Below are 16,242 nucleotides of genomic sequence, written 5' to 3'. Positions count from 1 at the left end.
ACCCATGATTTGCTGGCTATGTACGGAGTAATTTGTGCCACAGCCTTGTTTGTGATTTCATAGCCCATAGCCTCAACCAACAACCTGGCAGGTATCCATAGCTCAAGGCGATGTGCAGAATTTAGAGGAAAGACAGAGCCTTCTTAATTCCCAGCCAATATACAGGAGTCCCAGCTTCGCTAGCTTTAATAAGTCCTAAATAATATGACGATGTGGTGTTTTGATTTCTAATTGATATTTCAGCAATCCCAGTTGTCGTTGGCCTCTCATTGTTGGTACTTAAGACAGTGTGGCGCGGTGAGCAGCCCAGCCCTCTCAGATTGGGTAGTTAGCTTGGTAAGGTCAATCGGCCCGCCATCTTAGGTCAAATAAAACGAGGCACTTCAAATCAAAGCTGAAATACTCATTGTGGCCACTCTGCGCTCCGTAAACCAGATACCTCTAACTTTATACTGACGCAGAGGGTCCGATCTAATCTCAGAAGTCCCCGATAGCGATGCAAGGAAAGGTTTTCGCCTCCAGATCATCTGAGACATTGCATCACCGGACCCTTGTTAATGGTAACTAAAATCGCGAGCCGTTCGTTAAGGCAGGGAGATACTCTCCCTTGCAGCGATCGCGATGATCTCCGATGTTTCACCTAAAATCCTTAAATGTGATTCATGACTTCTGAGATTTTGGGAGGGTGGAGTCGCCCTGCCGATTGTAATTGTGTATGGGAGGACATAACATCTTGCCCCAAAGCCTCCCAATATTAATATCAAGAAATTCCTGAGTGATAAAAAGAGATCCGTATCTATGGGCTCGATCGATTGTGACTTATCACAACAGCATCCTGGAGAAAGCGACACCATGGATATGCCACCAGTCATCACCATCTACAACCTCCCACCTAGCCCGGCCAGGTGGGACCGGGTCGGAATATTCTACATTATCTTTTGTGTCGCTTGGACCCTCCTGGTTCTGTCTGGTATGACTTTCTGCTGGGCGAATCGCAACAACCCACTACTCAGACTCCGCGGGCTCGTTCTGTCATTCTCCGCGATTGTTCTCCTTCACCTCTACTGGATCCTCGGCCAGATCGTGTACCCAGTCGGACCCACCATACCTATCGTTCTGGCATACGACATACAATACTTCTTTATGGGAATCTGGTTTCCTCTCGGCATAGCTCTTTTCCACGCATCCAACAGTCGTCTTCTTCATGTAGCTAAGCTGCAGAAGAAGTATAGCAGTGCTGGTCTGAGAGATCAGTTTAATACAGCACAGCCTTGCAGTTCTTGGTTATTTCGGTTTAAATGCTTGGAATATACCAAGAAGGTGTTGATCCTTACAGGGATCGGTATGGTCATTCAGGTCAGTCATCCTTGCTTTATCATATTGGACTGGGTGAAGCGCTGACTGAGATGTAGGTTATGTTAACAGTTGGCATGTGGCTAGCATGTCGAAAATACCATCCCACCTATGGTATTCCGGGCACCGAGATCAAGAGCCAGACCCTCCCTGAGCAAATAGTTGAGTTAGGCCGGGGCTGGGAGTGGTGGCCCTCTGTACTCTGGCAAGTAGTTTGGACATGGATGGTAAGAACACTTCGAGCCGACAATGTTTCGCTGGTTAACTCTTCTTTCTTCAGGTCGCACCCTTTCTGATTTGGAGGTCATGGAATATACACGATACTATGGGATGGCGAGTACAAACGATCGGCTGCTGCCTCTCCAGGTTAGTACCCAGCCATTCGCACGACACAGTACATTCGAGCCATTTTACCAACAGCAATCAACAGTCTACACGCAACACCCATGTTCTTGATTGCAAGTTATGTACCTGCTTTCGCGCCCGTCAACTTCTACTTCCCTCCAAGTTCATGGTAAGTCCACACTGCCTATGCTGTGAATCCAATTGCTCACCAAGCCTAGGATTCACGTCTCAATCTTTCTTCTCGAGATATTTGCTGTTTTCGTCCCAGCTTTCCAAGTCATTAAGCAACGTATACTCGTCAAGCGTGTCGAGAATCTGAACATGGACTGGTATTCCACGTCTTCAACGTCCACTCTTCGGGAACTCAATGATCTACGAAGAGGTTCTTCAGTAGCTACGCGTCTCGGCGACAAAGGAGGATATGAATCTTCAGATCAAGAGTTGAAAGACACCCTTCTGACCATCAGCGCTTTCAACTACACCCTCAACAGCAATCCTGGACCTCTACAAGACTTCTCAGCTCTGAACGACTTCTCGGGAGAGAATATTTCTTTCTTGACTGAGGTCACCAGGTGGAAGATCTCGTGGCGCGCAGAACCAGACGAGGCAGATGTTCGTGATGCGTATAATGCTGGACTGGATATTTACGCCAACTTTATCAGTCCTCGCGATGCTGAGTTTCCACTGAATCTTGGATCGGCAGATCTCAAGTACATGGAGAAAATGTTCGAAAAAGCTGCACGAGAGACATTTGGACAGGCGGACGTGCATCCAGCTATACCATTTGAAACAACCACGTCCCTTGAGTCAGCACCTGCTTCAGCCAGGGAGAAGCCTACCTATACTGGCATTGTCCCTGCCGAGTTCGGGCCGGCTATTTTCGATTCCATCGAGCATCATATCAAGCATCTCGTTTTGACAAATACCTGGCCAAAATTTGTCAAGGAAATGCAGTCACGGAGGCGTTCTGTGGAAACAACACGAAGTGGTTATTCGGGTTCGTCTGAGACGTCCATTGTCAGTCAACTTTCGGGCAAAATGTCGAAACTCTTTTATCATATTGGTTGATAAGGTCTCGACCTCTATATACCTATGGTTAATAGTTAATCTTTATCAAAAAGTTGTCAATTGTAATTATCGTTGAATTGAGGGTCTACCCTATTATGATTGTATCGCTTTTGGATTGCTCTTCAAGCTATTCCTTCCACGTTCTCACCGTGAACCTGATTTTTCTTGCCGTGATATCTTCTCTATTAGTTTCATAAAATGCGTGCTAGTGGATGAGTAGCTCTATCATCTCCTCGAGACTTTGAAATAGCTCTAACCTTTACGCTAATGGTATCAGCCTTCCCAATTCAGGCCAAATCACGTGCCATATGGAACTTAGTTCCAATCGGTTTATTGACCTCTATTTCATTATCTCAACCTCGTTTTTGCACTGGCTCATGATGCGTAAATACATGAGCAAACGGCAAAGACCATGCGACTTCTGCCGTTCTCGCAAAACAGCATGCCGGATCGAATCCTCACCTCCATGTCGGTTATGCCAGCAATACGGGAGAGAATGCACCTTTGTAGAGGCTGCGAGGCCTCGGAAAAGGCAGCAGACAGCCGAGACGAGCCCTGGATATCATGATGCAAGCAACGAACATGGTTCCTCTAACGAAGTTATCGAGGAGCCTATCACGCCGTTCAACCCTGAAGATATCTCACCAGCAGAATCAAGCACATTTCCCGACATCAACATGGACTTCCTTCAAGATCTTGATATGGACGGTCCTGAATATCAGTTCATGTTTCAAACACCAGATAATGACCCTCCACCAACCACGGCTGAGTCGACAGATGACCAATATGGAAAGATACATCCCCTTCTGGATGGCCATGAAAATCTTCACCCCGAAACCCTCGGCTTGAGTGGAGATATGGATCCTTATCTCCTCCAGCGATATCAGTCAGATGAACATGGCACGTTCAAGTTCAAGCAGCTTGCGATACGATCAGTGAACAACAGCACGCCAGTTCAGTTTCTCATTTCGCAGCCATCCTTGTTTACTCAAAGTAGGAGAGAGAATGGACATACTGGCGCGTCGATATCATCACAACGAATGGAGCTTGAAAAAGCCATTTCGCAAACTATGGGCAGGAGGTTGATTAGTCTTTACAAAAGATTCATCGCACCGCATTACCCAATATTCTCAACAGAGTCTCCTCCAGATCCCCCCACGAGTGAACCTTGTTTGTTGGCAGCTATATACTCAATCGCTCTCCCCTTCGCCATGTACGACGACCAACTCTGCATTGACATGGCCTATGACTCACCCGATGCTGAAGACCTAGCACGTCTGATCAACACTTCAGTCGCTTTCGATATGCATTCACCAAGTATTTCAACCGTTCAAACTCTATTCCTGCTCATCGTTCGACCATCTGCAAACCCACTTGTGTCAGATGCATCGTATCGATGGACAACAATGGGAACGCTAGTTTCAGCAGCTACAAACATTGGGCTGCACCTTGATCCCTCCCTTTGGAATATTCCATCGGCTCAAATAGCTGTGAGACGAAGACTGTCATTTTTTATCTTCGCGATGGACAAGTGGCTAGCAGCTGCTTTGGGGAGGCCACCGCATATCAACCGCAAGAATTGGCTTATAGACGAGCTGTCGACTCAAGATGAGCATGCTTCTGGCCTCGATGCGCTGCAATGGGCTGCTGCAATGGTCTTTTCAGGCCTAACATCCTCCTTAGCCTCTACTCTCGATCATCTGTAGTAAGTAGACTTCCACCGCCCACTGCTATTTATTGAAATTGACCTTTTTGCCGCTCCCTTCGATCATCAAGTCTTACTCAGCGGCCAGAAGACATGAAAGCAACCGTTCTTGAGCTCTCCAAGACTTTGGAACACAGAAAGACCAACGAAGCAATGCCAGCAGACTCAAGCAATGACAGGTCGATGCCTGGAATGGCTATTAAGCTCGGCTACTATTACACACAACTACTGATACTGCGCGCTGCCGTGCACGCCCAAAGTTCTCACCCTTTAACAACCACCAATTCGGACCAATGGTCTCCACGCGAGAGCCTGAAGACAGTTCTCGAACAATATTCTGACTTTCTCAAAACTCTCAAAAGCGACGAAACAGCAGAGCACTGGCCGCCTTGGTGCCAAAGTGCATTCTCGTCTCTCTGCTTCGCAATGTTGTTCATGCTTGTCTCAGCCACTACCTACGAAGAAGCGCTTTCATCGATGAAGCTTCTTCAAGCGACGCGGAAGCAGATGCGTCTCAAAGCCAATGCCTTTGTTGTTATCCGATTGGGCCTACTGAGGATGGATGCCATCTTTTGGCGAGGGGTCGACCAAGTCCTCAGATTGGAACCGCACGTGAAGCTTGCGCTGGACGCGTCAAAGCAGGCAACATAAAGTTACAGATCTATATAATTCTGTTTACAATAATGACCTGGTAGGAAGGGTGCTCAGAACATCCTCGATGCTCTTGGCGGCATCCAATGCCATACCGTAACCAGCTTGAAAGCCTGTACCACCAGCACCATAATTATGCACAATTATGCGTCTTTCTCCATTGATGGGGATCTCATCACGTTCGATTCTTGCGCCACCTTCGCGAGACGGTCGCATACCCGCGAATGCAGCCAAAACTTCAGGTTCCTTCTGCTGCAGCTCTTTGCTTAGTTCTGTTGTCCTTTGGAGGATAGACTCGCTCTCGGATGAATACGTAGCGCTGTCACTATTCGTTGTGTCAGTCGTATCCCAAGCTGTAGAACCGAAACGCTTACTCATTGCCCTTTTGCATGTATCCTCCCAAAATGACATTTCCATTTGACCCAGGTCTCGGAATGACATATGTCTCGTAATCCTTGCCGTGACGCATGACGTTGGTACTGACATGAGATGCCCTCACAAGCAGAACTTGACCACGAGTGGGATAACACTTCGCGTCTTGCACGCCTGCTAGCGTCTTTGGTGCGTTGCCGGTGCAGTTGAAGACAAGTTTCGTAGCAGGGTTATTATACGCCTCATGGATGCTTCCGAGCTTTCGTCGGATGAACCGCACGCCAAACTCTTCTCTTAGTCTGTTGTACAGATACAGGCAGTGAGCTGGCGCGTTGACAGTCAAAGTTGTGAATGCACATCCGAACTTGACGCCTTCGGGAAGCTCTTGTGCAGATATTGCTCGGAACTGGGATCCATCAGAACCTTTTTTGTAGTCAATGACCTTAATGTTGACTCACGTCATCGAGATAATCGGCCATAGCCTTTATCTTGTCATGCGGCACATTGTCATCCCAAAACTCAATTGACGGCGTCCTCTTGACGAAAGACTTTTCAGAGTCTTCTGCAGCTAGCTTTTTCAAGTGCGCATAGCCGTGGCGATCCCATTTTATCGCGTTGGCATCAGTGCCAGAAATGGCGGAAAAGTTGCAGCCAGCCCTGGTCTGTTAGTACATAGCACGGGTTGAAGGAGCGAGAGACTTACCAAGGAGATGTGTATGATGGTGAAGTGTCGCCGGGGAGGTATTCGGCTATGACTGTGATGTTCTTCCCATACCCTTGTTGGGAGAGAACGAGAGCGACATCGAGACCTATGATTCCCGCCCTTGGTTGGATCCTTGTTAGTCAGGACTCGAAGTTTTGAGAGGGCGACTTACCCGACGATGACAATGCTATCAGACGCCATTCTTTATCTTCAGGTATAAAATCGATAGATAATTCTCAATTGGAATCGTGATTAAATTGAGGAATTTACTCCTGTAAGGAGGGCGCTCGAGTTTTATCTTTAGGTTATTGATCTTTTCACGATACCGACTGACAGCCGCGGACAAGTCCGGTTTCGCCTAGCTTCGGCCAACCCTGGTTCATCTCCATCGGCGTAGCACATGATTGGTGGCGTTGGCACAGTTTGACCGCGGGAAACATCCCCACAGAGACATTGCTGAATCTAGAGATATGAATCGTACGATGACTCAATAATTATCAGCGGCGACTGGCGAAATTGTTTGTAATAAAGAAGAAGAAAAAGCAACTAAGCGAATAACAATTCACTCTAACGTATCCTCAATATCAGCCTCAGCGCTGTAGGGTAGTCAGTCGCACCGGCTTCCAAGCAAATGAGACTTTAATTCAGAGCAGTTCAACGATCAATGGCTTACAAATCGTTCACAATATAATGCCATCATGGAGATCGCGTGGTCTATGAACTTATCTCATGGACACTTCTCAATAGCTCGGCCGTATCTTCAATGAACTCAAAAGCCTTAGCCAATCCCCTTTCTGGATGGTTGTAGTGCGCAAAAGCATGAGGACAACCGGCATAGCGCTTCGTGGTGACCTCGTTCCCACCACCCTTCAGCATTTGCCCATAATACTCTCCTTCATCTCTTTCCAGGTCAAACTCCGCAGTGACGATATGCGCCCGCGGAAGGTTTTCGAAGTTTGGAGCAATTACTGGTGTGAGGATCCACTCACTGTTCAGCTTTTCCTCAAGCTCGTCTATCAAGTTCCGTCAGTACTACATTGTCGTTAGAATATCCGTGGTTATGCTTACCAGCATCCTCGCTGACGAAATATCTCAAGAACCATTGTTCTCGCCCGAGAGGTCCCCATGGAACGTCCTTCAGTTGCAGTACACTCTCATATGGACAGTTCTCTGCAGTGAGTTGTTTTATCTTAGAGCTGCAGTAGCGCATATCTGTAGCTGGGACAATCATGAGCTGTAACTTGATGTCGATGCCCTCTTCGCGAGCAAAGTGGCCCAGAACAGCAGTCATGTGACCACCTGCAGAAAGACCACCGAATGAGACACTCTTCGGTTTGATGTTAAGCTCAGTCGCGTTATTTATGGCCTGCAAACAGTTAGAAATGTCCTTATTAAAGAATAGCTTGGTGTTACCCATTTCACAGAATCCCAGCAGTCATATATGCCTGTTGGATACTTGTACTCCGGGCCCATGCGATAATCAACATCAATGACTTTGATGGATGCCTTGTTGCACATATGTCGACACCATGCCGCCTCAGATTGAAGTCCTCCCAATACCCAACCTCCGCCGTGAAAGTTCAGATGCACAGGAAACGGTCCAGGCCCCTCCGGAGTATAGATCCTCACAGTGATCAAGCCTTCTGGTTTCGTCACTGGGATTTGTCTATCCTCAACATGAAAGACTTCAGGGCCTTTGTACGTTGGGTATGTGAAGCTGTACTTTGCTGGACTCAGGCGATACTCCTCAATTCCGACTTCATCAGCTCGAATCATAGAACTTCCATGCGTGTTCCATAGTTTCCGCCATTCTGGGTCAAGACCTGGGTATTCATCTGGCTGTATTTCCAAACGCTTGAGGCTGGGAAACGAGGCTGTTACCTCTTCAATTGCTGTCGTAGTATAAGACATGGCCAAGGTAAACAAGATGGTAGCAGAAAATCAATAAACTTCACTAGATAAATTCCATTAAGACGCTCTTTTTTCGAGAATACTTATTTTATCTCCCATCTAAACCGCCTCCATCATCGGTATCACTTCTGATTGGCGGCGTTCTCAACGCCGATCAACCACGCTATCTGGGAAGATAGCGCCAGATAGGCCGTCAAACGCCGCCTATCAGAGCCCACAGCGACGACCCCGCGTTATCTCCCAGCAGGGTTCCCAGCAGAATGGGTCTGCCACTGGGGTAAGTTTCTCCAACTCATGATGTTTATATACCGGGCATCACATCCCGAGAAATGAAGAATCCACCATCATTCGAGAGTCGAATCATCTCTTTATTACCTCGACTCAGTTTGAGAATATGACGACTGAAGTTAACATGGGGAAGAAGATTGAGAGCAATGCTGGCGATGCTAAGAGCATTGCGGGACGGGAGGAGCAGTGGCAAGGTTTGAGGAGGGTTCCTGATAAGTTGCCCAAGATCGCGTTGTTGATTCTAGCTGTCGAGGTAAGGTCAAAGACCCCTGAAAGATTTAGAGATGGAAATTGAAGTGACTGACTCCATGTAGCTCGGTGAGCGATTTACCTACTTTGGTCTCTCTGGACCTATCCAGAATTACATCAAGTTTGTCAGCACCATGATCCTTCACCTCTTGTGATACTAACAGTGCTAAGCAACCCATACGACCCCAATTCGGATCTGCCAGGTGCCCTTGGAAAGGGTCAAGCTGTCGCAACAGCCCTCGGCAACTTCTTCAAGTTCTGGGCCTACGCTTCAACAGTTATCGGTGCCATAGTCGCTGGTAAGTCTCTTACTCAACCTCACTCAATTGGTACATTTAACTCATGATACCCAGACCAGTATCTCGGTAAATTCCGAGCCATCTGCTGCGCATGCGTCATCTATGTTATCGGCCTCGTCATTCTCGTTTCGACTTCAACACCTACAGCCCTCCTTCACAATGCCGGTCTTGGAGGTCTCATCGCTGCTATGATCACCATTGGCCTGGGTACTGGAGGAATTAAGGCCAACGTTACGCCTATGTGTGCTGAGCAGTATCAGCATTCGCATCCCGTTCTCAAGACACTCAAGTCAGGCGAGGAAGTCATCGTCGATCCAGAGCTCACTGTGCAAAGACTCTTCATGTGGTAAGACACGCTTACTCATTCTGGGATATTTAAACGCTAATCAACGTCAGGTTTTACTGGGTTGTCAACATTGGAGCTCTTTCACCACTCATCACAGTCAACGTAGAAGCTCACCATTCTTTCTGGCTGGCGTACTTGGTCCCATTGATGTGAGTCCAATGTCTTTGACCCAGCTATATCTCCGCAATCTAATGATCTCAAACAGTGCCATTCTTATTTCCGCCGCTGTCTTCATCTCAGGCCGAAACAAGTATATCCGCGTCCCCCCAGTTGGCTCAGCTATTCTCGATGCGTGCCGCACAACTAGCATCGCTATCAAGGAAAAGGGGTTCAATAATGCACGACCGTCAGCCCTTAGAGCAACAGGCCACAACGAAAAGTACCCATTGGCCAGTCAAGAGAGATACACTGATGAGTATGTCGGAGATGTGCAGCGGGGACTCAAGAGCTGCAAGGTATGTGACCCGTTTCATGATTTTCAGCATGAATACTTACAGCAGCGTCCAGATGTTCCTGTTCTTCCCGTTCTACTTTATATGCTGGAACCAGATGTGGAACAACCTCATCTCTCAAGCTGGTACCATGGCTCTTCACGGAACACCCAATGATCTGCTCCAGAATCTGGACCCTATCGCTCTTTGCTTCTTCATTCCTTTCCTCGACTGTAAGTTACCTTTAGAACGCCTCTTCATCTACTATTCCTAACAAGACGTTCTAGTGATTGTATACCCCCTCCTGCGAAAGCATAGAATCGACTTTGACCCGGTGACCCGCATCTTCATGGGTTTCATGTTCGCCTCGGTCTCAATGGCATACGCATGCGTTCTTCAACATTACATCTACAAATCACCACCAAACAGCATCCACGTTTGGATCCAGGCTCCGTCATATATCCTGGTGGCGTTGTCTGAAGCCTTTGTTATCATCACAGGTCTCGAGTTAGCCTTTACTCAAGCCCCCAAGAAGTAAGCCTACATATTCCTTGCACATTTATGCGTGTACTCACCAAGACCTTCCAGCCTCCGATCTGTCATCTCAGCTCTGTTCTGGCTGACCATCGCTGTTGCTGCCGCGATCTGCATTGCACTCGGCGCAGTTTCCCAGGACCCATATCTCGTGTGGATGTATGGAGCTGTAGGAATTTCTGGATTCATTGCTGGCTGCGCATTTTACGCTTGCTTCTATAAAGGGCGGAAGCAACATCTTTCCCGAGATGAGATTGTTATCGAAGGTAGTTTAGGGAACTAGAATTTATAAGAGTGTATAGATGAATACCTTGAAATGATAGCTGCTTTAAAATTAAGGCTCAAGACTATACAAAGATTCTAACTATTATTAAATTCCTTGATATAGTAAAATAACGCTAGCAACATATTTATCTCCCGCTTCATTTCTTATGTCACCCCACTATGATTTCGTAAGAAGATTTCCTTCATCATGAAGAACTACTGTATCCAGAGGAGACGAAACCTGGGTTATTGTTTCAATAGACCGTGTGATGAAGGGACCATCGCTCCCAGAGCTCCTAATACCACATCCATTCGATTGCAACCTATGCAGCACCGCTCGTGTAAGCTGGCGTGTATGAGGCATGCAAGATACCGTGATTCCCACACAGAGTTCGATGTAAGACCAGAAGATGACATCGTTTCCGTTTTGGGCTAACATAATATGTCAGTACATAAAAGCATGCAGGGATTGGTTTGTTCTCACTTGACTTGCTTATATCGGTAATGTACTCTACCATTTTATATAGCTTGAGAGCACAAACAATAGTCAAGCTGAATGCAACAAGTTAGCGGTTTCTACTACAGTACCAAGTTATTTTTACTCACAATATGCCAACACTAAACATTGCTATTACACCTAGCTTCTTACGGATCTTCAGCCCCATTTTGTATAACTGAGAAATCGGCAAGATAAGCATCCAGATATCCAGGGCTAGATTCAAACAAGCCTGCACCAGCGATGGCCACGATATGTAATGCATACTCTCGCCGATCGTCTTATCTTCCCATGCCTTCCATATACCCAAGAGCACGGGTGCTTGTATCAAAGTGAGCACTACAAATGTCAGTCCAAACAGGGCATTGCATGCCACAGTCCACTTGACCACTCTCCGGAAGGTTTCGTCTGGGAAGATCTGAAGATACAAAAGTAAAATGGAGGTTTTTATACATGTTAGGGCAATGTGGTAAAGTAGTCCGAATGCAAAGAAGTACTGAGTCTTAGAATAACGAGCTAAGAACCGAAGCTTAGTGCTTACTCTGAAGAACGTTGCTACTTGGCGATGCGACAGGTTTTCAAAATCTTTGCCTAAACCCTGTTCTAGCACTGTTGATAATGAGTGAGCAAGATCCTATGATAGCCTCGGTTTCCACTGACATAATTGGTAGAACACGCAAATAGGACTCAAAACGGCCTGGTAAAAATCAGTGAAAACTCTTGTCTAATGAAATCTATTGCTCTTACTGCTGATACTGAAATAAGTGTATCGTCTATGCCCCAAAAAGTCGGCCCAAGGATTTTGCATGTAACTCGCAGGATGTAAAAGACAAAGGCCAGCGTCGTCATGATTATGCCAGTGACTTGGAACTCGACGTATTGGTTCATCGGAGGAATGCCGCATGCCTCTTTGGAAGTCCGTGTAAATTCTGTGTTACTATTGTTAACAGCCTGAAGCTCATGAAATGCTGCCCGAATGTGAAGTCGTTTATTACCCATCGTTTCACCAAAAAGACATCGTTTTGCCACGCAATCCCCCAGCACCCTGGCGAACGCTTTATCGTGGCATAGTTCGGCTTGAGTTTTGGTCGAAAACTCCGAGTCGCTGAAACTCTCAAGTGCGCATTTGACCTGAGATTATCCGTTAACGACAAATAGAGAGACAGAAAGGGGGAGAAGATGGACTGACACCGCATTCAGGTACATCGCTTATTGAACTACTTGACTGAGCGAAAACATCACAGAATAAATAAATCCAGACACAGAGAGAAAGAAGACTGGGCATGTGACGAGCCTTGGACATTTCGGCAGAGGTTGAGATGATTGAACAAAGTTCAGGCCGCAGGAGGGAATAAACAGAAAGAAAGAAAGACCGGTAACACCTTCCACATTATAGCATATTGCAGTTCGTGACAAATGCTCCGGATGATAACGCCGTGGCTTTCTATAGTCGGCGATTGAACGCCGGATTTGGTAACACGCCAGGAGTCGAGATCTGAATCGTGGCTTAATGGCGGATACGAACTAGTTCGATCAATCATATGGCTGTATAAAGAAAGCTTATATTTACCAATAATATCTAGTGTGTACAAAGCCGGGCCAATATCTAGAGAAAGAGGCGTAGAAATTCGTCATGCCATTCCAGTGAACAGAGGCGTGCAGATCAACCAGCGCCCGCAAGACGGTAGATAGACTTGAACCCCGTCACACCAGGTCTTGAGGCACTAAAATATCATGTTGTGGGTCAATAAACGGCTTAGGAACTACGGCGCGTTGGCATGGAGAACCGTTTAATCAGAATAAGCCGTGCAGATTGACCCGGGATGTTGCTCGCGCTGCTCTGAAGAAGTGGAACTGAATAGATTTATATGCTTTGAAGTACTTTTGGTAGTTCAAAGCGGCCCAGAGCAGTTGAAAGTAGTATAAACTAAGGTAGGTAGAGTGGCCGTTTCGTCTACAAATCCTTTCAAAAGAGTAACAGACTGTCGGTGGTGCAAATGTGACCTAGCCTTATAACCTAGAAAAGAATAAAATTCCAATCAATTCATTAAATAATCGCAAATCAATCATAGAAGCTGACAAAATTGGCTCTGTTTGCGCCTCTACAGATAATTTTGGAACGAATATCAACCCACTCTTAGTTTTGATCTGTCAGAAAACCTCTGCCCTGCATGAAAATCCGGGTTGATAACGTGAAAGTGGACTCAAGCGTCAGACGTATTCTGACACTTTCAAAAGCCTAATTGCTATATCTGACTGTCGATCAATATGGACGGATCGAAACCCTTGCTCCCGCTCCCGTAAATCTCATGTTATATGACGCGTGCCAATGGACCCATCATTAAGATTTATCGAAGCTGGACGCATGGTAAGCCTTTTGTCCCTAGCTGACCTCACCTTGGTCCACCAAGCGCATTGGAAATTACCTAGAAAATAACTTGTTGATCAAGGCACCAACTACATATCTTCCGTATGCCTCGTGGAGCGAGATTCACCGTTGTATTCATCCTGATGTCATGGAATACATTTATGGGTCAGCTTTTGATGATGAAATGAAATCGAGATGCAAAATATCACTATAACTGCCGCTCTCTGTCTTCCAAGTATTCAGACTCATCAACTCACACCACTAAGTCTGCTTCAGATCATCTTTTACATCTCGCGACTCGAAGGAATCCATCACCATGCACTCTGCCTGGGTACACATCACCTGTATCCCAAACAGTCCCTCAGCTGATGATAAAAGACTCTCATTACCCTCCTCCTCGCGTCTTCGGCCCCAACCGCCTTGGCCGGCAAGTGTAATGCTCCACACGAAGCCGGCGAGAACAACAACTGCCTGGGAGGTTCCTATAACGACTGTGTAGCTAGGAACAACCAGCTGTGCACGGGCGAATGTTTTGGCCAGCCTGCTGGTGGAGCTGGTGCCCCATGCTACACTGGCTGCACCACTAGGAACCAGCAGTACTATGCCGGCTACGGCATGAAGATTAGCAACTGTGATGACTGCATCAAAAGTCTCAAGGAAATGGGCGCTGCGGGATCTGATGAGCAACACAAGGAGACTTGCAGTCAGAAAGGTAAGAGATGCCCTAGAATCTGTGGGGAGTTCCTGATTACTAACTTAGCTGCAGGTGACTCGTACTACTGTAATTGTGACCCTTAGTGATCGCGTAGTTTCCTGGTAGACTAGGTTCTACATGATACCTACTCATGGGGTACTTGCATGCTCTTATTGACTAGATTTAGAGCCTGCAATATAGGTATCACGCCAATCCTCTCAAATTCGAACTTAACATGCTACCTGGCCGGTTGCTGGCCACAAGGTTAGAATTTAGGGTGGAAGCTAATATGAAGAACCGTGAATGGTGAAGAAATACGATGCCGTCCTAACTAAGTTCATTGTCCTGGGTATATGCTCTCGGCCAGATGTATCAACCACCAATACCAGATCCAGTTCACAGTTTAGACATTATGTCAAAGTGCTTGACCAATTACTATAGCATAAATATACCTAGAAACTTTGTTATGATATTCTACTAACTAAAGCCATGGCCTAACACCGTAGCTTTAAATGTTTGTGCACGATGAATATTATTTTTAAGGACACGATGCCCCTCAGTAGGTCAACGCGCGGAACTCTCCTAGTAACGAGATATTTTTCGGCTTCTCATCACATTGCGATCTCCATCAACCCGACCAAACTTCACCTTCCGTCCAGCAAGAAACGCCGATAGAATGGCCCATTGGCACTCGTTACCTGCCGAGATCCGCTGGATGATCTTGGAGACCCTCATAGCGCACAAAGGGACCGCACACTTGGCTTCCGTCTCCAATGAATGGCGAACTTTCATTGAACAGAGGACCTTTTCTCATATCAGACTTCACCCCGAGTGTCTCGACCGCCTCGAACAGCTCAACGACCACTATAAAGGGCTGATTAAGCATCTGTGGCTCAATATAAAGCTCAATGGATATACCTGTCGAGCATGCCGAAAGAGAGAGTCAAAAACATTGTCATATTCCATTGCAAGAATCCTGAGAGAAGCCATCACTAGGCTATTCTCCGTCTTGATAACCTGGAGGGAGCCTTTGACTCTGGAACTTAATGTTTACTGTCCGAGCGACTCGCAGCACTGGTTAAAGAATAGTTACTTCGGAGCTCCTGGCGAAGATAAATTCGAGTGTCAAGAGTCTAGTGACGATCCCATCCACGATCCCGATCACGGGTGGTTTGAAGGTACTATCACTGAAGCGCCTCCAGACGATGCTCTACGACGCCCTTTTGGACTATCTGAGTTGAGATTTCGGGAGAGTCTCCCTTCGGTCAATGCCGTGACTAAATTTGTCTTACGCCGCCAGTGCCGTCAGCAACTCAATCCTGAAATTTTACAGTATCTTTGGTCAAGGTTGCCAAACCTGGAGGAGATCAGCTACGAACCGTGGCAGTCACACATGAACGCAGTACAGCAAGTCTCGGATATAGGCAAGTAATCAATACCACAAAATGATGATACAGCACTGACAGAATGAATAATAGGCTTTGTAAACACGATCCACCGCATCCCAGCAGGTGTTAAAAAAGTCACCATATTCGAAGATTTCAATGAGAACTTTCTGGAACTATATGCTCTTGGTAGAGGCATTTCAGCATACCTAAATCCAGAACGAGTCAGACTTCCTTTTAGTGTGCTGGGCGCGGCATCTGCCATGAGAAGTCAGCGGCTCGAGCATCTTTCCGTCGCGTTCATGATCGATGCTCACCATTTCTTCGACGCATGCCTATCAAGTTGGAGATGGCCTCGGCTGAGAACTCTCACATTGACAGCCCGGGGTATCGTCACGGATAGCGTCCGTCAGACCAACAAGCTCTTCCAAACTGCCGCAAAAGTCGCACTCAACATGCCTGAGCTTCAGACACTGACGATATGGCACGGAGAAAGAAGAGAAGCTTGTGCATTTACCTATCGTCGAGCTCATGGTTCGATATGCTGGCAAGGCACACGGGATATGAGGCTGGAGCCAAAGACTCTTGAGACTTGGGAGGAAGTAGCCGTCACATACACTGGGAGAGTGCTCACAGTTGACAAAAAGCTGTTCATGGAGGATATAACGTCTCATGGGGATGCCGTTCATCATTTGGGTCTGCATCATGTGGTCAACAGAGTGTCACTGCAGCAAATACGAGTTGAGAACCGAGTCTCCTGGCTTAGAGCCATATAGACAA

The 16,242-nt window shown here is 46.8% G+C and overlaps 7 protein-coding genes; 4 read left to right on the top strand and 3 right to left on the bottom strand.

Moving 5' to 3' along the window:
* Window positions 1–852: 852 nt before the first annotated feature.
* Window positions 853–2,766, top strand: FFUJ_06902 (uncharacterized protein; the record flags this gene model as incomplete). XM_023577094.1 has 5 exons in its annotated part: window positions 853–1,356; window positions 1,413–1,580; window positions 1,634–1,719; window positions 1,784–1,867; window positions 1,917–2,766. 5 exons carry the CDS (start codon window positions 853–855, stop codon window positions 2,764–2,766), a joined length of 1,692 nt encoding a protein of 563 aa, XP_023430218.1.
* Window positions 2,767–3,146: 380 nt separating this feature from the next.
* On the top strand, window positions 3,147–5,122 carry FFUJ_06901 (DAL81-transcriptional activator-like protein; the record flags this gene model as incomplete). XM_023577093.1 has 2 exons in its annotated part: window positions 3,147–4,471; window positions 4,543–5,122. The coding sequence occupies 2 exons, from the start codon at window positions 3,147–3,149 to the stop codon at window positions 5,120–5,122; spliced, it is 1,905 nt and encodes a 634-aa protein (XP_023430217.1).
* A 24-nt stretch (window positions 5,123–5,146) lies between these two features.
* FFUJ_06900 (probable D-amino-acid oxidase) lies at window positions 5,147–6,398 on the bottom strand (the record flags this gene model as incomplete). XM_023577092.1 has 5 exons in its annotated part: window positions 5,147–5,447; window positions 5,497–5,900; window positions 5,953–6,151; window positions 6,198–6,317; window positions 6,370–6,398. The coding sequence occupies 5 exons, from the start codon at window positions 6,396–6,398 to the stop codon at window positions 5,147–5,149; spliced, it is 1,053 nt and encodes a 350-aa protein (XP_023430216.1).
* A 513-nt stretch (window positions 6,399–6,911) lies between these two features.
* Window positions 6,912–8,108, bottom strand: FFUJ_06899 (related to esterase/lipase; the record flags this gene model as incomplete). XM_023577091.1 has 3 exons in its annotated part: window positions 6,912–7,210; window positions 7,266–7,563; window positions 7,611–8,108. 3 exons carry the CDS (start codon window positions 8,106–8,108, stop codon window positions 6,912–6,914), a joined length of 1,095 nt encoding a protein of 364 aa, XP_023430215.1.
* A 394-nt stretch (window positions 8,109–8,502) lies between these two features.
* FFUJ_06898 (probable PTR2-Di-and tripeptide permease) lies at window positions 8,503–10,538 on the top strand (the record flags this gene model as incomplete). XM_023577090.1 has 9 exons in its annotated part: window positions 8,503–8,649; window positions 8,711–8,766; window positions 8,817–8,944; window positions 8,999–9,290; window positions 9,341–9,439; window positions 9,496–9,745; window positions 9,798–9,954; window positions 10,009–10,255; window positions 10,310–10,538. The coding sequence occupies 9 exons, from the start codon at window positions 8,503–8,505 to the stop codon at window positions 10,536–10,538; spliced, it is 1,605 nt and encodes a 534-aa protein (XP_023430214.1).
* A 159-nt stretch (window positions 10,539–10,697) lies between these two features.
* On the bottom strand, window positions 10,698–12,014 carry FFUJ_06897 (related to integral membrane protein; the record flags this gene model as incomplete). XM_023577089.1 has 5 exons in its annotated part: window positions 10,698–10,951; window positions 11,004–11,071; window positions 11,126–11,624; window positions 11,676–11,712; window positions 11,763–12,014. 5 exons carry the CDS (start codon window positions 12,012–12,014, stop codon window positions 10,698–10,700), a joined length of 1,110 nt encoding a protein of 369 aa, XP_023430213.1.
* A 2,739-nt stretch (window positions 12,015–14,753) lies between these two features.
* Window positions 14,754–15,509, top strand: FFUJ_06896 (uncharacterized protein; the record flags this gene model as incomplete). The annotated part of the gene is made up of 1 exon (XM_023577088.1): window positions 14,754–15,509. The coding sequence occupies one exon, from the start codon at window positions 14,754–14,756 to the stop codon at window positions 15,507–15,509; it is 756 nt and encodes a 251-aa protein (XP_023430212.1).
* Between the last annotated feature and the right edge of the window lie 733 nt (window positions 15,510–16,242).

The sequence above is a fragment of the Fusarium fujikuroi genome, chromosome FFUJ_chr05 (genome assembly GCF_900079805.1).
Source record: "Fusarium fujikuroi IMI 58289 draft genome, chromosome FFUJ_chr05".
In the NCBI taxonomy this organism is placed as follows: Eukaryota; Fungi; Ascomycota; class Sordariomycetes; order Hypocreales; family Nectriaceae; genus Fusarium; species Fusarium fujikuroi.
This window is presented reverse-complemented; position numbering and strand designations above follow the sequence as displayed.